At 43.5% G+C, this 24,479-nt stretch overlaps 2 protein-coding genes across 3 annotated transcripts in view; both read right to left on the minus strand.

Annotated features, from left to right (window-relative positions):
- Window positions 1–15,784, minus strand: part of STIMATE (STIM activating enhancer) — a 34,972-nt gene extending 19,188 nt beyond the window's left edge. The window contains exon 1 of the mRNA XM_054281094.1: window positions 15,616–15,784. Coding sequence (XP_054137069.1) covers window positions 15,616–15,784 — 169 coding nt within the window. The remainder of the gene's footprint in view (window positions 1–15,615) is intronic.
- Window positions 15,785–20,869: 5,085 nt separating this feature from the next.
- Window positions 20,870–24,479, minus strand: part of SFMBT1 (Scm like with four mbt domains 1) — a 79,991-nt gene continuing 76,381 nt past the window's right edge. For both annotated transcript variants that reach the window (XM_054280946.1, XM_054280945.1), the window contains 2 exons: window positions 24,158–24,286; window positions 20,870–23,446 (listed from right to left, as the gene is read on the minus strand). In XM_054280946.1, the coding sequence (XP_054136921.1) occupies window positions 23,306–23,446; window positions 24,158–24,286 (270 nt within the window). In that variant the 3' untranslated portion in view covers window positions 20,870–23,305. The remainder of the gene's footprint in view (window positions 23,447–24,157; window positions 24,287–24,479) is intronic.

Below are 24,479 nucleotides of genomic sequence, written 5' to 3' on the forward strand. Positions count from 1 at the left end.
CATGCTTTGGGCAGGGGTGAGTTCCACCCCTGAATTCTGTTATTGCTATGAAGTTGTACATTGCCATTGGATTCATTAATTTATTTTAAAAAATCACAAAAATTCATTTTGGAAGAGGATATTCAAAAGCAATTCTACTAACAGCATTTCAAATTTTATCTGTACTGAGAAACAGCCTCGATAAGGTCTGTGCTTCTCTGGCCAGTTCTAGAAACACAACATTTCATTTAAGTTCACATTAAACAGGAGAGCAAGCTTGGAAATCCTCTGCAGATGTCTTTGGGGAATGTACTGACTGGCTGATCTCACACAAAAACGTATGCTCCCATATTAAATGAGTAAAATCTTGGGGAGGGGCAGCCTGATGAACATGTACCTGTGCACTTGAAATGAGTAAAATCTTGGGGAGGTGCAGCCTGATGAATATGTACCTGTGCACTTGAAATGAGTAAAATCTTGAGGAGGGGCAGCCTGATGAGTGCACAGGAGGTTCTGTTAGCCCAGCCCAGCTCCTTGCAGCAGTGTCTGTGAGCATCAGGTGTTTCTGACAGATGCAGACACTGACAGGTACTTCTCAACATACCCCTGCTGCAGAATTTGAGCCTTCCCAGTAACTAAACTAAGCAAAAACCCAGCAGGGTGCAGACAACCACACTGGGAAGCTCAGGGTCCTCAGCATGCACTCTAGTAATACATTACTTTTAGAACCAAATGCCAGCACACGCTTCTGTCGCAGACATTTTTTCATGGAAATCTTTTCTTTGAGATTGTGCATCTTCTGGGAAGCAAGGGCCCCAGAAGAAGAATGTAAACAATGATTATCAGCTGCTGTAGAATGCAATAAAATGCACCTGTGATTAGTTCATGTTCCATGTGTTTATAATTAAGGGCCAATCACAGGAGCAAGCTGGGGACAGAGTCCCTGGACACAACTTTGTTATAGATTCTTTTCTATTCTATTCTTGGCTTAGCAAGCCTCTGCAACTTCACTCTTTGTTCTTTTTAGTATAGTTATAATGTATTATATATCATATATCAATAAATCCAGCCTTCTGATCATCAAACAAGATTCTCGTCCTTCTCTCACCTGAAGACCTTTACAGGTCACTGTAATATGCTTCTTACCGAATCTTTGCTGGCACTTTCAGCATCTATCAAAGTGGGGAGGAGAAAGTAATTTCTCCCCTTGTGCTCCCCCAAAAGCAGCCAGGATTGCTGCTGCCAGCCTCTCTTGGCAGTCTGAGCACAGACTGGGGCTGGCTGTGTGTGTCAGCTGACAGATGGATCTCAATCTGCCGGCCCTGCCTGCGAGGACGCGCCGCTGCTCCATCTGCTCGGAGCGCCGCGCTCGCACCCGCAGCCATCCTCACAGTTCATATTAATTAACTAATAACGGGCACGAGCTCGTGCTGAATCATAAATGAAGAAAGAAGGACTGCTTGTTTATACATTCAATGCCAGAATTTTTCAGGAGAAGGAAATAAAAGCACTCCTGCCAACAAGCATGTGAGCTGCCAGATGGACAGATAATAGATAAGCATAGAAGACACAGTATTGCTAATGCAAAATTCAAGCTCATTGAATTGTCTTCCCACTTCATTGAAATTCTAGGAATAATTAATGCCAAAGTACTGTGGAAAGGTTTCTAACACTTACTTTAATGTGGGAGTTTGGCAATCAGAATTTCAGAAGACTCACAGGGAAAAATAATGGCCAGAACAGAGACAAGAAATGAAATAAAACCTCTCCAAGTTGTCAATACGCAAAGCAACACTTGAAACCCAGCCTTTCTCTCCTCAAGAAGTCCCACAGGAACTATTTTGCTGATGTGAAGTAACCTCAGTACGGATTCAAGAACTCTTAGTTTCTGGATGGTTGCTCTTGTAGCAGCACAAACCTGGCTCATCTCACACCTTTGAAATGTTTCTATGTATCATGCACTACTGCATGTCTTAGATGCAGGTTCTGGCAGTTCTCATTAAGAATCTTTATGACCCCAGTAAAGATCAAAGATTTCTCTAGCTCATTAATTTGAAGGAAAAAAAAAAAAAAGAATCAACATGTTCAATGCCCTCTGCAGCTGCACTATGACAACACTGCTCTTCTGAGGAGAGAGCTGGGAATTTCACCGGTGTTTCCAGCGCTTCTCAAAACTTTTTCAAAGATGGGTCACAGACAAAGCATGTGCCTGATTCATCTCATAAACCTCCTATACATTTCTGCCATCAGACCTCAGCAGAGCAACAGCTGAGCTGGCCAAAGAGAAAAGGAGGAAAGGTGGGCGAGGATCACATTTGCACACCACACCCACACTTCCTCACGTGCGTGGGCACTTTCAGCTGGGGCAGGACTGGACCCTTCTCACAAGTGCACAAGCCACAGGAAACAGCCACAAGTTGGAGCCAGGGAAATCCCAGGGTGAAAGAAGTAAAAAATTTCCAGTGAGGGCAATTAAATTCTGTAAGTTGCCCAAAGAACATGCAGGAACTGCAGTCTGACAGAGCTTGAAAATTACCCTGGACAATGCTCCAAGCAAGGGGACGTGGGCTGGCCCTGCTCTGAGCAGGTGACATTTGGAGTCCCTTCCAAAACCAATTGGTATTTAAGTCTAGAACTCATTTTCCTGTGATGTGACACTTCAAAAGTTCCAAGATTTGAACCAATTATCAAAGGACTAAAGTATGGCTGACTGAAAATCACACACACACACATATGTGGAGGGACAGAATCTCACACTGAGAAATCTGCTGCAGTGTGAGCTTCCCAAATAACAGGTTTGCAACCAGACAGATCCTCCAAGACAGCCCTCACAGTGCAAGACTGCTGGGATCTGCAGGCTACTTGGTATTGATTCACAGGATTCCACATTCCTGACAAGGATTACAAGTTTCCTGTACAAGTATTTGCTCACTGTGTGTGGAGTAACACTGAAGTTACACCAAGCAGTAGCACCCCAGCTTGGAATCTGACGCAGATTTTCAGATGACCACTCTCAGAGAATGGCACTATTTCCAGAACATTTGGTTATCAGACCATATGCCTCACAAATCTGAACCTACACTTTCTAACCTTGTAAACAACTTGTAAAGTCAGCTACATACGCAGGCCAGATTTTTATTTTTTAAATTCTATTTGGGAAGACTTTAAAAAACACTGCTCTACTTGTTAGTATCAACACCTCTCCCACAACAGTGGAACCATGTCTGTTCTGAACAAGCATATGCACACTAGTAAGTCCTGAAAATTCACATGACTGTGGAATGACAACTACCAATGAATTTCATGTTATTTGTGATCTTTTTTATTAATTTGCATTTACCTCCCTTTACTATTAAAGCAAAGCCTTTAAGAGGCTTGTCTTGCCATTTAATTTTGCCCCTTTCCCATTATTTTCTTGGTAGCAGCACAGTGAGAATAAATAATTACATGAGATTACATAAAAGATTTCCCCAAAATAGAATTTTTCTTTTTAGAATTAACTGTGCAAGAAACAACATGTCCAATGGGAACAGGCTACAATGATGCTTTACAAAAGATATATAGGTGTGCAAACCATATATCACTCAATTGCCAAAAACTTTGTGAGCTCAGCATCTCCCCATACTCAGAGTTTAAAAAAAAAGGAATTCTGTCTGCATCTGTTTTAAAAGAGGTAATAAATGTGATTGCAAAAAAACACCAAAAGAACCAGTATTTTTGGTGTGCTGCTCATTTCTCCAGCCCCAAAATGCACTATGCTCTTGACAACTCAATTTTTGCCTTACTGCAAATTCTTCCTTCTATTCCTATGCCCCATCAGCTACATGCTCAAATGCAGGACACCCTCAGCCTGCTGCTTATTTCCCTGCATAAGAGCCCCAGAATTCCACATAATGTTTTTGCTTAAGGATGCAGACTTCTCCACGCTTGGGACACCCTTGATACTAAAGCAGAAATTATATTGGGCTAGAACTGATTTCCAGTGATGTTGCTGCATTAGAGACACACACCAGGAACCATGGTTTCTTCATGATGAAAAAAGTTATGGAATAACTCACTCAAGGGAAAATTTTGTTCTAGTCAGTATTAGACTGACATACTAGGAAGTGCATGAGCCCCCAGCTTTGCTGCCCAGCAAAAAGGATTTTCAAATTTCCATAAGAGAGAAAACAGCATTAGCCATGCAAGAACCCAACCCCTTCCTTAATTCCACCGTGCCCTTGGCCTTAATGATTCTGTAGTGTAATTAAGAACTGGTCCATTAAAGGAGGTCACCCAGGGAGAAACTTTACAGAAAGCTGGACACAATAAAGTTTAATGACCCAGCCAGTTGGTTATCCAGGGACACGTCACAGCAAAGATGCAGTGCCTCGACAGCCACGAGGTACCTGCAAACCACAGATCTTATCTCAGCCTCTGTTCCACTGCCAGCAGTGACAACAATGTTGTGATAAGGCAGCAAAACCTTTGTGAGCCTGACTGGAACTTTTGTCAGAGCAGAGAACAAGGGGCTCTGTTTTACTGCAAAGTTAAACACACCAGTGCCAAGCATCCATCAAGCCCAGCTATCTCATGACCTGGGCTCCTTTGTCTCAACACAGATGACATGAGATTACTGAAAACAAGGTGCCAGCACTGGATTTCACATTGTTTATCAAATGGGCAGAAGTGCTTGCTAGATAAATGCTGGTGAAATACAGTAACTGAAAGTTGCCTGTGTAAAAGCATTTACTTCCTACCTGCTTCCACAGCCAGCTAAAAACCTGCCTGTAAATTTTGTCCCTTCAAAGGTTGAGTGAGAGCTGAAACTTTATAGTCATTCTGCAGGAAATGGCTATCACCAAGTAAAGCTCCCCTTCACAGTGCAGGGGAGGAGAGGACAAATCATTATCAGGAAAAGAACCCTTAAATACTGCAGTCTGAGTTTTGGAATAAATCAGATGATTCTGCTGCTTCAGGAAAGGCAGCCAAATGCATTGCATGAGGCTGGTGAGTTTTTTTTCCCCTACCATGTATGCACTTTAGGCTTCAAAACTTTTCCCTAAATCCTTAGCTTGTATAGATTGGTTCTGGAAGACACAAATAAATCATATCACCTGCATCCAACTCAGCCTAAGACAATTCCAGCAAGACTGATCTCGTGCACCCTGGTAGCACATGACTGTGTGGCTCTGACAGATGCATTAACTTGGCTGTCAATAAAGGAAACAAATACATCTTAGCAGAGCCAGCAGCCCAGACACACCACATCAATAGCCATTGGTATGGGGCTTTTTTCCTTTTTCTTCAAGGTAAAGCTTACTTTTAAAACAACTACACTGACTCAGCAGAGGGAGAATTGCACACAACTTCTCACTTTTGATTACTAACCTATTTGCTGTCTCCCCAGAGAGAAGAGCACTTTAGAAATCATAAAATGGATCTACAACACACCCTGTAAACAGAAGCATCCAGCCCTCAGCTCCCAAAAGCCATGGCAGTACTAAAAATAAAGGGATGCAAGTAACTGCTTTAAGAACTCTAAGGTAAACAGCACAAGTAGCTTAGGAAATATTTATCCAAATAATAAAGTTAAAAGCTACGATTCAGTCTTAGGAGACAGGTATTTGTTATCTTTGCATTTGGCATACGCAGCCCTGTTGGGTCAAGGTGTGCTGTGTTTGAAAGTCATAATAAATCAGTTTCCCAGCACTTTCAGAGAGAGAGAGGCATTTGCTATTCTGTTTTTTCAACAGGTATGAGATAGTTAAAGCAAAGCAAATCTAAGCTTCCTGTGAAAATGCCTGTGAGATTGGCATTGGAAGGTTGATAGAGATCCCTCCTGCAAACACTTTTATATTCTGAAGCAGGTATCATTAAACAACTGCCAAATGAAAAAGCAAGGTTGCTAGAAAAACAGCTGTGCCATTCCTGTCGTGCTATGCAAGCACCCAGTGAAGACTGAAAAATACAGTCTGCTGTGTTCAAGGGGATTTTTTTCTCTGTTAGAAATCAGAACCATTTGGGAAACATGAATTATTTAGTACAAGACAAATAGAATCAATCCATATTAATGTGCGCTAAGCAGCAATTTACGATTCACAACACCATTTTCACGTCCAGCATTCACAAGATCACTCAATAATACATGAAGCTTTCTGAACATTATTAGGATGACAACAGGTATCAATGAACTTAAAGTCATTCAAGCTGCTTGTTTTAAATCAGCTCTTGGGAACAGGCAGAACTGCCACAGCACAGCTCCAAACTCAATCACCATTCATTAAATATCAAGCAAGGCAGAAACTGTAACAGTTTTAAAGGCAGAAAGCAAACCTGAAATGTAAGTTCACATACAAAAAAGATGTAAAAGGAAAACTGTAAAAACTGTGTAAAAAATGATAACACAGCAAATATGTTAAATCAATGGGGTCAAAGGTAGATGTAAACTGTATGTTCAGAGGCCATTTAAATTCTAAAGAGCTTTCCTTACCAGATTCAGTCTTTCTAGGCTGGAACTACCAGAGCATTGAATTGCAAGACAGACATTTCATACAACACCAATTGTTTTACAAAGAACAAAAGATACACAACCTACTCTCATATATTCTCTTTACACATGATCAAATCCCACGAAAGGAGAGTCAGAGGCCAATTATGCAGACTTCTTTGATATAATGCATCTAACAACTAGGTATACACTTCATAAATGAAATTTCTGAAATCAGGATGAAATAATGTAACGATTTCCACCTGCAAAAGGCTTCTTACTCCTTAACTACATCAAAACCCAATGCCAGCACTGAAAACATATTGCCATAAGTAACTCAAGGTTTTAAGATTAGATGGAGGAGGGTGGGACTTCTCCCCAATAATTTTAAAGCTCCTTAGACTATTTCATCTTCTAACCTTACAATTACCTTCCAAAGAAAGCATTTAAGTCCTATGTACATAAAATAATGTAGGCTGTTAGTCACACCACCTGCCTCAAAGCAAGGAAGATGTGCTGAAAGATATTGAATAGCAGCTTCTCAAGAACCAGGAAGGAAGTAAATGCAATTATTCTAAAATGGAATTAAAATTTTAGAGCATAGTATCTTCAGAAATTATGAGAGACAGAGGATATATGCTGGTAGTTGTGAATAGCTGCTTGTAATTTAAAAGTAATTTTTGTTCCACGGAAAAATCCTGCATTTTTGAGAAACAGGAAAAAAAATTATCACAGTGAAACAAGCAAAAGCAAGCAAAGGTTGTTTCTGTAAGTAAAGAACTTTCTCAAGGGACTGCCTGGACTGTCCAAGATTGCTGTGGTGAACCTTACTTGTATTTACTTCCATGGGTTCTTCCCTTTCACAGGGTCAGTGGAGCAATGGAGAAACCTCTCCAACAGCAGCAGCACCCAAATAAACTCCTTGTCACAAATCTTCACCTCCTGAGCCCCCCGCAGCTCCCAGAGCAGCTGCCCCTGAGCTTGGTACTGTCCCATCACCAGGGAAAACAAGGAGCTGTGGCACAGCTCTCCTCTTCTCTCTGGCAAGCCAACATGTATAAATCATTGTGAGAGGAGGAATGCTTGGCCTTAGAACCTGGGGTGGCCAAAAATGTGACAGAAGACAAAATGACCAAAACCATATCAAAACGTATCAAATTACAAAACAATGTTTGCTTATTATTATTTTTTAAAAAGTGCAACATTTAGAGGAAACAACATCACAAAACCCAGAAAAAAAACAAGTTTAGTAACTTCCTTGACATGACTTTCCCCTGCTGTAGCTCTGCATGTCTGTAAAATACCTCACACCTTGAGCTATGAATCTGAACCTTGAACAGTGAGCTCTGAGGAAGCTGAACTGTAAATCCATTTTAGCTCATTTTCATTCTCAACCTTCCTTGCATATGACAACATATATACGAGGTTATGACAACAAATAGATATAAAATGTGTGATTCGGGGTAAAACAGGTCTTCAGTATCATGACCATCACTGTGAACAGGTTTAGTTATCCCTGACTAAACCCTAAAACCTCATGCCCACACCATGCTGCCTGCAAAGGCAGACTCATGCAAGCTCTGAGCTTGTGTTCAGTCTGCCACAGATTTAACAAACTGAGTTTCACAGGGAATAAATTTTGCTGAGATCAAGAAATCTTTGAGAATGCAAAGCATTTCCTACCAGCAGGCATGAGGAAGCAGACCTGATTTTTCACTTCATCAACAAAATCCACACAGATAAGACCTTGTTAAATATCACTTTAAGAATGCAAACTTCATTAACCATGAAATTAATATCACCACAGAATGCAGAACTGCAGCCTCTGTGTCTGTACAAATCAGCTCCTTACAGATTTAATTATAAAACACCAGTCAGGAGACATTCACTATGCACTTTAGAGTTAAACACCACTCTAACTAACAGTCCAGAAGTTCATTCTAATTAAACACAGCTTCAGAGTTCCTGGATAATTTATCATTTTAATAGTTTACAAATGTCAACATAACTTATCCTTTTTCCTAAACATTTCATAATGTGAATGACATGTGTAATTATACTTAGAACAATCTTATTATGGGGCCTACAACTACATCCAGCAATCAGCTGAGTAATAAGAAAATGTAACACTTTGAGTCAGCAAGACAAAGTAGGGCATCAGACCTAATGAAGAGAGACTTAGAGATTGAAGATTATTTGTCTAAATTGGTGCCTTATTTTCCATAACTTCTACCACTATGGTATTTCAAGGATAGTTAGTGACACTAAAACATTAATGACCTGACATGATCAGGACATAAGGACCAATAAAGTGCTATTACAATCTATGGCAACTAAGAATTGGCCATCTTGAAAGCAGTTTTAATAAAAAACCAGGTTATTTCCTTCACTTAAAAGGATCAGTTTCCAACCCTATTATTGAAACAGGAAAGGGAAATCATGAAATTTGTCAGCAAGATGTGCCTTTTTCTGGAGAGTTCACAATGGACAGAATTTATTCCACATAGATTTTTCACATGTTAAATAGTAATACAGTATTAGCATGGCAAAAGCAAGTAATTTACTTTGCTAATTCAGCCAGGGTTGGATTTCTTTTTTCTGCTGCAGCTCATAGTGCATCTCTCCCATTTGTCTCAAACAGGGCTCGGGATGTCACAGAGGCACTGGAAGGGCTGATGATTTATTTAAAGCAAACAAGCAGCAGCAACGCTCCATGGCTGCAAGCGATACCTCCCCATCTGGGGACAGGGAAACACTGGATCATTGTAAGGCACAATCTCCTTGGCCCTGACCAAAGTGACCTCACAGGGCTTTTCCAAGTCCTGCAGCTACAAGCAGACACTTAACCCTCACACCAACAGCCCTGCGACACCGATCATCACTAATAGCCGCGGTACGGGCCCGAAGGAGGAACAGAGTAGCACACACATTTATTTCTTTATTTATGCCATCGCCCCCCGTGTTTGCTGCCAGGCCCGCAGCCCGGCGGGAGGAGCAGCCCCAGCCCCAGCCCCAGCCCGGGCCGAACCCCGCGCGGCGCCTCAGGGGCGGCGGTCCCGGCTCTGGGCAGGGAGGGGCGGGCACGGCCCCGGCCCGGAGCTCTCCAGGGTCCTGCCCCGACCCCGCCGCTCCCGCTGCTCCCCGCGAAGCTTTGGGCACCTCCTACTTCTGAAAAACGCTCTCCCGAGCCTCGCCTTCTAGCACAGCGCAACAGCAAGCCACTCTGGGAACCCAGAACATCGCTCTGACTGTCCAGGACGGCCAGGGCCCTGCCAGGGGGCTCAGATGCCCTGGCATGGAGCCCAAAACACCTGTGGGTTTGATTATGACCCGTGGAACAAATTACCAAACCTCATACGAAGATCAGCAAGCCACAACAGTTTAGGTAGAATAATAGTAAAGTTATCACGGGGTGGAAAAGTAGATTTTAGGGTTTGTGGTATGGGGGTTCAGGAGGCAAGATGGAAGGAACTGGGCATGTCCAGCCCTTCTCCTTCTTCTTCTTGGCCTCCATCTTCTGCTGTGATGTTGGCACTTTTGGATTGGTTTAGAGTAGAATCTCAGTGTCTAACAACGGTGATAGCTATTGGGAAGTAATTGTAAACATTGTATACGTAGTTTTTAGTATAAAGACATAACACTGCCCTGGGGGCAGGCAGAGTGCCTGGAACTGTCCTGCTGGACAGACCTCGGCAGAGCAGGAGAAAAACTTTTTATAGATAAGAAACAATAAACAATCCTGAGATCGAGAACTGAAGAGTTCCAATTCATTCTTCAAGCGCCGGGCTGGGAAAAGAGACTTTGAACAATCTTAGGGTCACAGTGACCCAAAAGGCCCCAAGAAGCCACAAGGAGCCTGCACGTGTGAGAGCTCTGGGAGAATGAATAAAGTGTGTTTTGCACTATGCCTGCAGAGTGAAAGCACAATGCTGTTCGCATTTTCACAATTAGAAAAGTTCCCATTTGTGATTTGACACTTTAGAGACAAGTTTTAATACCAGCCACAAAAAGGACCATGCTGAGGGGTGCTCAGGAATTCATGTGAACATGAACTGTATCACTCAGAGCAAATACATTCAAGGATGCAGTATTAGCAAGTCAGAATAATATATAATCTTGTGAAGAAATGCTTTTATTAATAAAGCTAGCAGGCCACTGCCCAGCATCTCAGGAAATGCCACGCATAATAAATCAGTTGCTGTTACTCAGAGGTCTGTGCTCCACTGCTGATGTTACAGGCTATCAAATTTTCATATTTTCTAAGCCTGCTCAAACAGAAAGAAAATTGCTATAGAAAACAACTAAATCATATGGTTTAGACCTTTTGTATCCATTAGCTTATTTTATGCTTTTTTCTTAAAGGCAACTGGAATTACCTTGAATTCCTTCTCCCCAGAACATTATTCCCATAAAATTACTCCTTTACCTTCATGTAAATATGAAATAATATCCTCTGAAAAGCACATTTTTGCTAAGGCATTTCAAATTCTACTAAATTACCTACTAAGACAGCTTATTATGTGAGAAAGCATTCTTTCTCCTTGGACAGTTTTCTAAGTGGGAAAACCCTGCTGTAAAGTTCACTGGCATTAAGGATGTAGTTTTTCAGGTATTTCCTTTAAGGTACTGTAAACAAAGAGAGCACCAAACAATATATGTAGAGTATCTTTTATTGGAATGGTTTCTTTTTGTTTCATCTGTGACTCAACAGCAAACCCACCTACTGGGTTATTCACTGCACCTCTACCCAATCATCCCACTTGTGTAAACCCTTCTCAGCCTGAGTGCAGACACAAACTCTAACAAGGCCACAAAAAGGGAACAGACTCCCACACTCTGGTCTCCTTTACAGCATATTTGTATTTTCCTCACAGACAGACACAAGCCTTCTACCTACAGAGAACCAACTGACTCCTCTCTTTCAATAATTCATCATACAACTCACATCTGATTTCTCAGCCATTCCTAAGTAGCCCAGAACAAACACTGCCACACTCTGATAAGGTACCAATCTTCTGGCAAACAAGCTTAGCAAATAAACTACTTTAAACAGTTTGTCAGACAGGGTAAGGGGATGGGCAGTGGATTTCTCCCCATGCCTTTCCCAGGTTTGGGTAATAAAAATGGAGTTATTTAAACCTCCATCTAATGTCACACATGTATGAGAACACTGTGCTAACATCCCTCTCTTATCATGCACTACCCATGAAAGCCCAACTACACAATGTTCAGAAGGTGCTTGTAATTACAGACAGAACATGGTATTATACTAAAGTATTTAAAACCTGCTTTGTGGCACCAGGAAATAAACGCAAATATTGCCCCAAGGAACCTCAAACACCTCAGGAACAAAGCTGTCATTTTAAATCAAGATCCTGTGAAATAAGATACAAATATGACAGCAGCAAACTTTGAAAAAAATATCTTTGGCTTAGTGACCTGTAGCATAAACATGCATTTCTTCCATCAAGGGAAACTCATTAAGACTTCCTGTTATGAAGTGCCTTGGCTCAAACAAACCAGGGTGAAAAACAAACCCATATGTAAGGCAGGAGGAACAAGAACAAAACCAAGCAATACACTTCAAACCATCAGGCAAACAGGTTTGAGAGTCGCTGAGCAGAGTCCAAGAGGGCTGCCAGTCCAACCAGAATTGCCAAAATGAGGTGAATTTTCATCAGTTAATTCCCTTGGATAAAGAGTGAGAGCCTGTGGTCAGGAGAGACCCAACAGAAGTTGTCACACCCAACTTCAGTTCAGCTTTTCCTGTACTGGAACCTCTGTAGCATCTGGGTGAAACTGTTTCACACATCTTTAGCCTCACAGCTGAGCAGTAAAATTAATTCACACTAATTATACACAACAGGTGGGCTGATAGTATGAAGTAAATTCACTGCTGGTTCAGACATCAGAAAAGGACCTCCCTGCACATGCTTCACATCAAGAACAGCAGGGAACAATCTGGATTCAGAGAGACTAAGGAGTGAATTTGTGTGGCCTTAACTTAAAACAATGAAAACCACAGGCAAACTTCAGCTCTTTTAAAGGGAGATGGGGAAGCTCCCATACAAACTCGAGATGGATGATCACTAGAAGCACCTTCCACAAGAAAAAGGTTAGGGCTTGGGACAGGTTATATTTGCATCTGGAAAAACCTAGAAGGAAGTCATTCGTTTAAATGGCAAGGTGGGGTGAGTGGGTGAAACTGAACCTCATTCCCTGCGTGTCAGAACAGGGAGTCAAGGTAAAGGAAACCTAGGAATGAATGTCAAATGAACATTTTGTCAGCTCAAAGTGAGAAATTCAGCACTCCTGTCACTTGTCGGTTGTGCCCAGTCAGCAGTGGGAACACACAAGGTGGGCTGCAATGTGCCTGGGCTAAAAGCATTTCCCACCAGTTTCACAAGACAGACACAGCAGGGCAGCTCCCACACTCTCCCTGGCAGAGAGCCACCACATCTTCCACAAAATAAAACCTGATACTTAACACATTTTAGCCCTTCAAATCTGAAGTTTGAATGATATCATTGGCAGGTCAGCTGACAGCACAGCTTTACAGCAACTGAACAGGGGCGTGAACAAAAAGGTGGCACACTGCAGTGTCAGATCTTAAATAATTTTGCTTTCAGAACAGTCGTTCAGTTCTTTGTAGATGAACATCCAGCAGTGAGGCACAGAAAAGGTCCTTCTTCTCTTACAGCCTACATTTAAAAATATTTTCTTTTTTCCACTGAACACAAGCACGGTAAAATTTGTCTAGAAAAGGGCACATCTGGGTCAGCCTTTGATTCAGCCACTCTACCAAAATTTCTCATTCTTTACATGTCAAATCAAATATTTTTCAAAGAAAGACAGTTTCTGTGCATAAAGAGCAATTGGGCAATGTATCTCTGGTGCCATTACTTTAATTTCTTTTACTACAGAGGGCTCAGTACCATTAATCACAACTGAAATATTAGAACATCTCCTTCTAGTGCTTCCTTTCAAAAAGAAAAAAAAAAGAAGACAAAAGACAAGTGACTTCCTCCTTATTAAATTTAAATACCAGACCAGTAAGGCAAGAGTGGAGAAATGCTACAGCTGCACACAGAGAATTACTGCTGTTCCAAAGGGGCCTGGCTGCAGTCACAAATCTGAATCAGCCCCTGCCTACAACCACTTGTTCCTCTCTCTGTGCCAGAGCCTCTCCTGTGCCAGACAGCTTGAGGACCAGAGCTGCTCCAGCTCAGATGCAAGCAGTCCTGTGATGCAGCTCCAGCAGCTGTGTCACCCCTCCTGCCCCAGCAGCCTCGACAGGAACAGCTGTGCAGGTGCCCAGACGTTTGCTGAGCTCTCCCTCCATGCTCAGCCACAAGTTCCTGCTTTTCTGTCACATCTTACCTGCCACAAAAAGCCCTGTTTGTTGAGGAAACTTTAAAGGGTTTGGAACAAGACACTAGGTGTTTTAGATATTACTTAAAAAGGTGTCCTGGGGTGACTTTATGATGCTAGTGAATAGAAACATGCAGAAATAGCTGTCAGACAAACAGAATTTTGGCACAAAACAGCCCCTAACAGAGAGAGACTTGTACCAGTGTAACAGGCCCACCAGCTTCTCTTCCTGCTCAGGGAGAGGCACAAAATACTGTGGCAAAGCTGGGACAAACAAACCTGTCCTGTTTTTGAATATATGCACTTTTAAGAATGATAAGTTGCTAAGATTTTGCTCTAGTCTGCTTTGGACACAGACTCCTTTCTCAGCAGTACCTTGTGAGGACTGGCTGCCTTCCACTCCCCTCTGCCACAACTGCATCAACAATCTCCTCCCAGTTCATGGTTTAACAGTTCCTAACACAGGTCAGAAAGCGCAGCCAACAACAAGGTTTTCATTTTTCTATTCCCTACTTTTTATAGTTGCTTTTTCTTGTCATCACTTAGTCCAGCGTTACTGTAGTATGCATAAAGATACTGTTTCTAAAAAAAAAAATACCATCCTGACAACTAACATCTACAGTTCTTCATCCGTTGATGCCAAATCCATAAAAGTTACCTATTTGTGTCCCTTAAATCTAAAACCAACACTGTGTACTCATCACCTTCTTACACAGAGGTACTTCTGTTTAGAAACTGCTAAAACTTCTAATTATGAGGCTGCTGTCACTGACCAAATGCTACACTGCTGATTGCTGCTGCCCTTCAGCCACAGGGTGACAGCTACACACATAGCTTTTAGAAGAACAATGTAATTGTCAATAGCGACTGAACACCAAGGCATGCAAATATAACGTGGAAGCGAATGTCTGAGTTAACCATAAAGGTATGACAGCAGCACGAAAAGGCATCGGGGCAATTCTAATGTAAACAGGATCTTAGTCTTTAGATCAAGCTGTAAAACACACCCCTGATGTTCTCTTTTTCCTCTCCCACTTTTTGCTACTAGCAAGGTCATAGTCAGCTGAGCAATGACACCGAGCTTCTTTTCCACTCCTCCAGCCAAAGGATACTAAACAGACCACGGCACAGAGACAATCCCCCAGAACTGTTTCACATTGCTGTGACTCCCTCCCACAGGGCAGAGCCGCCAGACCTTCCTTGCCTTTCCCCCACAATCAGAGAGCAGCGTCAGGAGCGCTGCCCGCCAGCGGAGCTCGGCCAGCGGCCACACAGCTCTGGGGCTGCTCCAGCTCCCAGGAACGGCCCTCCAAGGAAGCGAGGCACCACCGAAACAAGCGTGGCTTTGCTGCTGGTGACACGACAGGGAAGGTTCACCTGCAGCAAACCTGATCAGCCAAACCCGTGACTTGTGTACATCCCAAACCCGAGCGGTTCCGCACACACCGCCTCCTCCTGCTGGCAGGATCCCAAGCAGAACACACACCCACCCAGTCAATTCCACCAGCACGGGTACGAGCAGGAAGGCAAGTTTAAGAAAGCGAAAGGACCTGAGCCACCGCCTCTGAGGCCTCCCCGCTCCGGCTCACCCGGCACCCACAAAGCGCCGCCGGCGGCTGCGCCCCCGAGGCCGCCGCGGCCCTTCCGAGCCCTGCCCGGCCGGGAGCCCGGGACAGCCGGGCCCTTCCCGGGACGGCCTCGGGGCAGCGCGGCCGCGGCACCGCTACCGAGCCCGACCCGGCCTCGGGCCGCCCCCCGCTCCCCGCCAGGCCGGAGGCCGCGGCCCCGCCACTCACGCATGAGGGTGCTGAAGGCCACGACGCCCAGGAGCCCCTGCAGGAAGATGCCGAATCTGTCCATGAGGGCGCCGTTCTCGCAGCCGCGGTCCCCGGGCCCCGGCGCCCCTGCGGGCCGCGGGGTGCCGGCGGTGAGGCCGAGGCTGCCGTTGGGCGGCGGCGCCCCCATGGCGAGGCCCGGCCGGCGCCCTCAGCGGCGCATGGCGGCCGCGCCGGCCCCGCTGCCGCTCGGCCCCGCTGCCGCTCCGCCCCGCTGCCGGCCCGCACCGCCCCGGTACCGCCCCTGCCCGCCCCGCCGCGTCACCGCACCGCCCCTCGGCCCTGACACGGACCGGCCCCCGGAGCAGGGGGCGCCGCCGCAGCGCTGGGCAGAGCCGGCTGAGGGGCACGGCAGAGGAGCGCCCGGTGCTGCGGGCAGCTGCCGAACGCTGTCTGGCTCCCGCATCCACACACCGTCCGGCTCCAGCATCCAAACACCGGCTTCAGCATCCAAACACCGGCTCCAGCATGCACACACCGTCCGGCTCCAGCGTCCCCCCCTTTTCCAAACCGCGGCACAGCCCCGAGGAATCCCCGGGTAAGAAGCACAGCACGGGAGGCTTTGCTTAGCCCAGACCGCACAGGGTCAGGCAGGGCTGCTATTGCCCTTGCAAGAGGAAAGTATGACCTGGGTTCTTTAGCAAAAATGTTTCATCCTTTGTAAACGGCAACCCCCGGCCCAATGGGTTAAACAAAACATGTCGGCACTTGCATTTGGAAAACTGAGAAACTGGACCTGTTGGCCAGTGAGTCTCGACTGGCCCCGTTGTGCTGTACCCTCTTCATCCTCACCAGCCACAACTGCATCAAGTTTCAGCTCTTATTTTTAGTGCAGGATCAACCCAGGTCATGTTGCATTGTATTGTTTTCTTATACAATTTCTTTAATTTCTTTAAATAATTTAAATCCATGTCTTAATATGAATTCACTTATAAATATGACCCAGAAAGCACATGTTTAAGTCTACCAGAAAGCAAAGGCAAGCACACGAATTTAAATTTAGTTCTTTAAATAACATCTGTTGTGTCTACATCACAAACCTACCTACGTGACTGTCCTTTCTGGCAAGTGATGCCAAAGAGTATTGGCACACAACAGTGATTTTTCTGCTTTTTAGGCTGTGTCATAAATGTCTGGAAGTTGCAGCTGGAAAAATAAATGCTCTCAGCTTTCTAACCTAGAGAGCACACAGCACACAGTGCCTTCTATGTCCAGTGCCTCTGGCCCCAGGTCAACACTCTTCTGCTCTGAGCTGCCAAAAGCAAGAGCTCAGGAAAGCAAAGAGTTACCTAACAGAAAAGACATGGACCAAAGCAGGTTACTTTTTCTCCCCCTTGCACACAGTGGTAACAGCCATCAAGCACTGCATTTGTAACCTGGACTTGACCTATTTGCTTGTGGCCCAGGGTGGTTTTTAGCTTTCACAGCTGCTGCTAAACATCAGTCATCCCACACACATACCTGACCTTAACCCCAATACTGGTTAAAGATTTACCTAATGCTATTTACACACAAAATCTATATTTCAGACATGAATCTGGAAACATAACTCAAAGGGCTTATGCCTCATGTTACTCCATATTCCATGCTTTAAACCAGATCATTCTCCCAAAATGTCTCTTCAAGGGTTTCATCTCATCATGACTCCTATAAGCCCTTCTGAAACCTGTGGCAGACAAATCACTGCCTCCTGCTATGTACTATTCACCAGCCTTCAGATTTCTCTCAAGCAGACAGTGCTCTGGGAAGGCAAGTAGAAGATTTATGTTAAATCCTGCTTATTTATAGAGGTCTAAAGACAGTGTTAAGCAAATCAGTTTCATCCCACTCCTATGCATTTTCTGCAGCCAGTGTAAAATCAGCTCAAGGTAACTGAAGTTCAGCCAAGAAGCAAGTGCTGAGTACAATCTGTTGGAATGCCAAGTAAGGAAACAAGAACTTTGCAAGGCAAAGTTTTCTGAAACATCTCATGTTATTCAGAGGAAGCAAAGCCAGCCTGTTTTAAAATTTCAGCTTGCTGGGGTAGCACTAACCTTTACAAAACCATCCAGAGGCTGCAGCATCTGCAAGGTTTGCAGTGGATTGTATCAGGCATCTTCCAAGGTTTGAAGAAGGCAATAAAAGGAAATGACTCCAATTTGTAGGTCTTGTCCTCAGCTCCTGTATATTAATTGGATTCAGCATCCTGTGAAACAAAACCTGTTACCTTAGAAGAGGCTTTGATAAAGAGGACTCCTCCATTTGAGGGGACTGAATAAACCCAATCAACACAAAGCCTCTCCAAGTGGTATTTATGTGGCTTGCATTTACCTTTTATGCAAGCAATGGAACATTCCAGACAACTTTCCACAGTTTTCCAAGATGGAAAATTGCTCATGGTCAGCAGCAGTATTTATGATATTAATACCAAAGCCATCAGTAACAGTTTAAGTATCTTTTTTAATTTTCTTACAACCACTTAAAACTGTCATATAACACAAACTTTTGTACACTATTTACAGAAAAAACAAGTAAAATATCCATCCAAAATATTTTTTAAAAAAATCCTCTGATTAAATTGTTACACCTGCTCAAACAATGGTGGGACTTAATAGGCATATTTTCTTGTGCATGTTTCTCTTCCATGTAGTACTTCAGTCTCACTGCATATATATTTTTTTCTTTTAAAAGATAAAGAAAGATAAAACAAGCAGAAGGGACACAACACAATATGCATTTAAATCTTTGTTTAAGAACAAGCAGCTAATTAAAAAAGGCAAAATACAGGAAAAGTGCATCAGTTCCAATGAGTTAGTATAAGAAAGAGGCCCACAGGTGTGGAGCTGGCACCCTTTTGGGTAGAGATTCCTAGAAGACCTCTGATTGTCTATAGAGATTATTTAAAATTTATTTTAAACAGAAATAACAAAAAAAAAAGAATTAAAAAGGAGAGGAGAAACATGACACCTACAGATTTTTTTGTTTGTTTTGCCATGAGGTTTCTTGGAAACTGGTGCTCAACAGCTTTCAGAGTGGGTGAGAATTCCTTTGTGCCCAGAGCTCAGTGCTGTCCCCGAGCCCCAGGGCTGCTCCCCCTGGTCTGTGCCAGGCCAGGGGTGCCATTGCTTGTGCTAAGTCACTCAGACCCACAGCCCTGGAGCTCTGTCAGCACAGATCTGCTCACTTCCATGGCTTAAAGCTGGGCCAAGCACTGCTGCCTGGGCACCTGGACTGAGCAACTTTGTCCACTTGCATGTCTGGTGCATTTCAGAACAGATACCACCAAAATGACCACGGAGACAAAGTGCCACTAACCTTAACTCATTTTTGCTGTGTTTGATACAGATTGGTATTTTGGTTTTACAACAATAAAAGAGGCTTGTTGTCTCTGGTGTTCCCAATCCTTCACCCAAAGGCTGCCTTTGAAAACAAGGCTACATGCAAGTTTGGGGAAGGGCAGCAGCACTGTGAAACAAGGGGTCAGCACACAATCCCCTGTAAGGGAGCCTTCATCCTACATCTGAGGTCTCCTGACCCAGCCTACGTCTTTGTGCTTAGTTACTTTTAGGTACTCTGAGCTCACAGTAGGCAGTAACCAGGCTGACACTTTGTGACAGGACTGGCTAAGGAGTAGCTTTGTACAGGATCATATTTTTGGCTTTCTGGTAAGGCTACTTCATTTAGTAACAACAGATTTGGTCCAAAGGTATCCATCCAGTCTCCAACTCGAGCTCGATAGTTTTGAAGCCTATTCCATTACATTCAAAAATCTCACAAGCCACTGGGCTCTCTGCCAACAAAGTACCAAGGCTTGTACTTCATACAGAAGAATGGAGTGCTCAGTCCAATTGCCTGTAAATATATTTACACTTCTGTGGACCTAGCAGCTAAATACTCCTTCCCTCCTTTAAAGCATCACTGGAATAAAGAACAAACACTAGCAAATCCTAAAACAACAACAAAATACTGCTAAAAGTTGTGACAGAGAATGTAAATCTTTAAAACCACTCCCAAACTCTGTATGTACTGTTTCCATTGACCCCAGGAGAGACTGCAAACACTCCTGGGGTTCTATACAATACAGAAATTAATCTGCCTTTTATTTAATTCCTCAAAGAGGAACTTTCAGAAATGTTTAGAGATAGGAAAAAAGTAATCTTCATTCACCAAGATCAGTGTTGTACCTCTCCTCTCCTGGAAGGACTGCTTTCAGTTTAGGATGGACTGCAAGCTGCTTGTGCTTTGGGAATAATTCTACCACATTAAACCTCCATGGCATTTTTGGAGGTCAAATACTTCTCTGTTACAGAATCCTTCAGTTGGTGCAGAAAGCACACAACAGTGGCCCAGCAAAATCCTCCTGCCTAACAAGGCTAAGCTTAGCCCAGCCAAAGTGGCACCACCAGGTTTCTGAAGCTGCAATGTGCAAACCCAGGACTGCACAATGCATGTGAAAACATGACAAGCAAGAAACCCTCAATGGGTCAAGCCAAAGGTAAACTCCTGTTCCCAGCCACATTAACAGTACACAAGGCTCAGTGGAGAGTTCATTTTCTTGTACTGGAGACATTTGTTAAGACATCAGTGCCTTTTCCTGGACTCCAGCTTTGTTGTACTGTATGGTGAATTATGTGCTAGAGGACAGCATAAACCCCTGAACCCTAAATTACTGCAGTCCCAGTGATGTCTGATGGTGAAACATTGCTGTCACCCAAATCCAAGATTCAGCCACCAGCTACACAAAATCCAGTTTTGAAGAGTGACTAAAGCAGCACGTGAGCTCATTTCAAGTCATACTGGAGTAAGATGAACAAGTAAGTGCAGTTGTGTCATCTGCCACGCACAGAGAAAGAGGAACTTGAAACAGAGTCAAGTAGAAACACCATCCATCAAGATAAAGCCCCAATTATCCCTTTTAAATCCAGCAATAAAACAGAGTGCATTTTTTTCCAGGAAACAGAGTGTACAGTACCCGTGTGCAGCATAAAAACATTTCACAAATAATGAAAACATCCCTTTTGAAAATCTCAACAAAAATAGATCCCATTGGGACCAGACTGTCAGTGCCTCCCAAAACAAGGCAGAAAAATCCAGCCTATAAAACATGCCAAAGGTGACCAGTGAGTATCCCACTAAGGGCTGAAACTGCTGACTGCTTTATTTACTGAGAAAAGGAGTATGACATTTGTATTTAAAACCCCAGGCATCATGTTAACAGGTCCACTAAATGACATGTTCAGCTCTGTTCTCTCCTGACAGCTACTTAAAAAGACATCTATCTGTCCATGGGGAAAGGTGGAAGCAACTTCTCCTGGCTATGCAGGGCAATCCTGCTGGGCACCAGGACAACAGAACTCTGGGAATTCTACTGCACTGACCCAAAAGCATCATCTCACAGCCCAGAAGTTCTCTGCTGGTCAAATTTCTCAAGACAAGTTGCTGACAGCAAAGCAGCAGTGTTTCTTTAGAAATTTTTTCAAGCCTAATGGCTTCTGAATGAGTTTGTCCTAAGGGACTGGAATACAGGCAAATGATCTAAGCACAATATGAAGAGCCAAATCATCCATTTATTGGCCACATATCTGGTGTAAGGAGGAAAAAGGGACACTTCGATTTCAATTTAATTGTGTCTTCACACTCTGCTTACAAGATGGGAGAAAAATTGCCCTAGCTACACACTGCCCGCCCTAAGCAATATTCAGCTAATAAATAATCTGACATTTTGATTCTGGAATGAAAAAAAAAATCTGATTTTAATAATTGTGTGAATAGTTCTGCCTTGACTAGGCAGTTACTCTAAGGGGCAAAAGCAACCAGCCCCAGTTACTGAGCTCTGCTTTTCACTGGAGGCAGCTCCCCCTCAGCACCAAGGGGGCAGGTGAAGTCACAGGCTGTGGCACTCAGCTCTCAGCCTACAGAGCACATCCTGCTGAATCCTGCAGCTCACAGCTTTGGAATGGCCAGTCACACTGGGCCTAAGGGACACTCCAATCATTCCATTTGAGCAGAGTAATCCCTGTTCATCAGAACCCAATAACTGCATCCTTCCTAAAGCCACTCCTGCAGCAAACACCTTCCTGACTCACATGCCTTCGTGGGCCAGGAGCTTCCTGCAGATGGATTTGAACAGGACATAAAGGAGCAGAGCTGGACACATCCAGCTCCTGCCTGTGCTCCTCCAAACACTGAGAACAGGCAGAGTGAATGAATGCAAGCCAGCTGAAACTCAGCACTGATGTGATGCAGATCTTGAGCCTGATGTGAGTTTCCCCACACCTTTAATGGAAAGTAACATAAGCCCTGTTACTCCAAATGTAAAGCATTGGCCTACAGCAAGTGGCTGATTGGGTTTTATTACCATGGAAAATTAAAATCAGCAGTTCATCCTACTGTGAGTCTACTGATGGAACTAAGATGCCCCACTGGTGCTTTTCCTTTTCTGTAATACAAGCACACAAATCCCTTGCCAACTCACCAAATTTTCATCAAGTCTGATCCTGAGCATCTGTAGATAGTTAAAAATACAAAGTCAAGCTCATAAGAGTTTCCAGAATGCAAACACTGGCAAAGCTATGTTGCAGTCCTCTATTGATTGCAGTTTCCTTAGTGTATTCTCTAAATAGATGTTCAGGTAGCAAAGCAAAAGTCTGCTGACAGGCTTTATGTACATGGCCCAATTGTTTGCTAGAAGAAAAAGGAAATAACTTCATACAATAAAGAAAAAAATAAAAATCTGACAACCCAAATATAGAAAATGCAGAGGCACTTTCTCTTTCCTTCCTTATGTCCTACAGCCTGCCTGTAAGAGAAGTGCAAAATAATTCAGTTTTCTGACATCTGAAAAAAGGAAACATCCAGGTTATGCCTACAGAAGTTTCAGCTAAAGCTTTGGAACAGAAGCTGACATTGGTTTGCACTCTGGACATGCCCACAGAAGCCAGACTGCTGTGCAGCCATGGACCACGTGTCCAGAAAGAGCAGTTCCCTCCCTTTTTAGTTCATCACTTCTACTGTTCAGGCTACAGAGGTAGTAAAAACAAAAGCAAAACCAACAACAGTGAAACAAACCAAAATAAACAAACAAAAACTTCAAAAGGAACCACACTCTTGCTATACTGTACATTCAGAACCCTGTGGCCACATTGTTGTCCTAACAATGAACAAATTCATTAAAAATCTCAACATTAACACACGAATGTGCAAAGAACACATTCCAAAGTCAGTGCTGTGGTAAAGCAAGTGTTCATCCACAGGGAGGGCAGGGGATTCTGTGAAACATCAGGAACAGAAAGGTTATTTCTGGCAGCCTACATGCGAACGTAAACAGGATCCGTTTCTCCTTTTAAAGTTCCGTGCCAACAGAACTATTGAAATGTCATTTCCCACAAGAGGAGACTTTTCTGTCATCATTAAAAAATACATTAAAAAAAGGGAACCATAGAGCAAGAGACTATTGTGTTCCCAAGCTGGCAGCTGGTAGAGTAGCCCCTGTGTTTGCCTTGGCATTTTGCTCCAGATGTTGTCTTCCTTCTGTTGAAATAGAAAAAATTGAGGCTGACACACACTTTTAGGTCACCAGGGCCTCAGTTTAAGTTCATTTGGCTTTACTTGCTAGAGAAGGAGCATGGTTTTGTAGTTGTGCTTCAAAGGTCCACTTCAACTTGGCTGCTCCTCAGTTTGCAAACTGCTGGTAGAAGGCAAGTTTGACCCTCTCAATGTGATGGCAGAGTTTAATAGCTGGTCCAAGCTTCAAGTCCATGCACTCCTGAACAGTGGGCAGGGTCAGCAGCAGCAGTGCCTGGCCATCGATTTCCTGTCACAAGACAAAAATTCCAGAGTGACTTTGTTGTTATTCTCCCTGCTCCTTCAGCTTTGACTTGCTGTAATTTCACATTTGTGACCGTTTGTGAATTAGATGCTTCTTTCATGTTCCCCAGGCAGCTTAAAAATCTCTCTCACACACAACAAATTAACTCCTTTCTTAAAATGCCAGCTCAAATCCACCAAGGCACAGACTCTCAGGAGATTCTACTGTAAAAAATACAACCCAACAAAAGAAACCAAGGGAATTTCATGCAGAAAGTAATTTTAACCAACCACTGCATCTTTCTAAATAAAAAATAGAAATAGAAGTTCCACAAGGTGAAGTACATCTGCAACATCCACCACTACAAACCACCCTAACCATTAGTTCTAATAGTACAGTTTTAATAGACACTGTTTTTATGACTAAGTTTAACACCAAGATGCAAATAAAATGTTGACTTTTGTCACGGTGCATTGTTGTAGGCATTATTTGCAGTTTTAAGATTCAGATGCTCTGCAGACCAAAATATCTTCCCCCCCCAGTAGTGAGAAACCTGAAAAATTCTGGTCATTCCCTGAACTCTCCTCTCTCAAACTGCCACAGATTGCCCAAGTTGTTTATTTCCTCAGAACCCTATTAAAAAAATTCTTTTTCAGACTCCTTTGGGGATAAGAAGCCAAGTGACAGATTCAACATTCAGCAGCCAGAAAATGATACCTGATCAAGGAAAATCCTTGCCAGGGGAGCACAGTCAGTGGATTTGAGGAATCGTACCACATCAGCCACGCTCCATTCCAGAGGGTTACTGTCCAGCTGCAGCTTTTCAGCAACTTCCATCTTTATGTCCTAGACAAGCCAAAAGAATTCCCAAAATATCACATATGCTTTGTCTTAATTACAGTCCTATGACTCAACCATAACAAACATCATGGATTTTAATTATTCGGTAGAGTTTTCACAACGCCCTTCACAGGGAAACAGAGAACACACACATTGTGGTTAATACCCCAGGATTTTGGTGCTTGCTCAGCAGGGAGCA

Source organism: Melozone crissalis, unplaced genomic scaffold (assembly GCF_028551555.1).
Source record: "Melozone crissalis strain CALT ecotype California unplaced genomic scaffold, PUWL_Pcris_2 ptg000029l_1, whole genome shotgun sequence".
NCBI classification, from domain to species: Eukaryota; Metazoa; Chordata; class Aves; order Passeriformes; family Passerellidae; genus Melozone; species Melozone crissalis.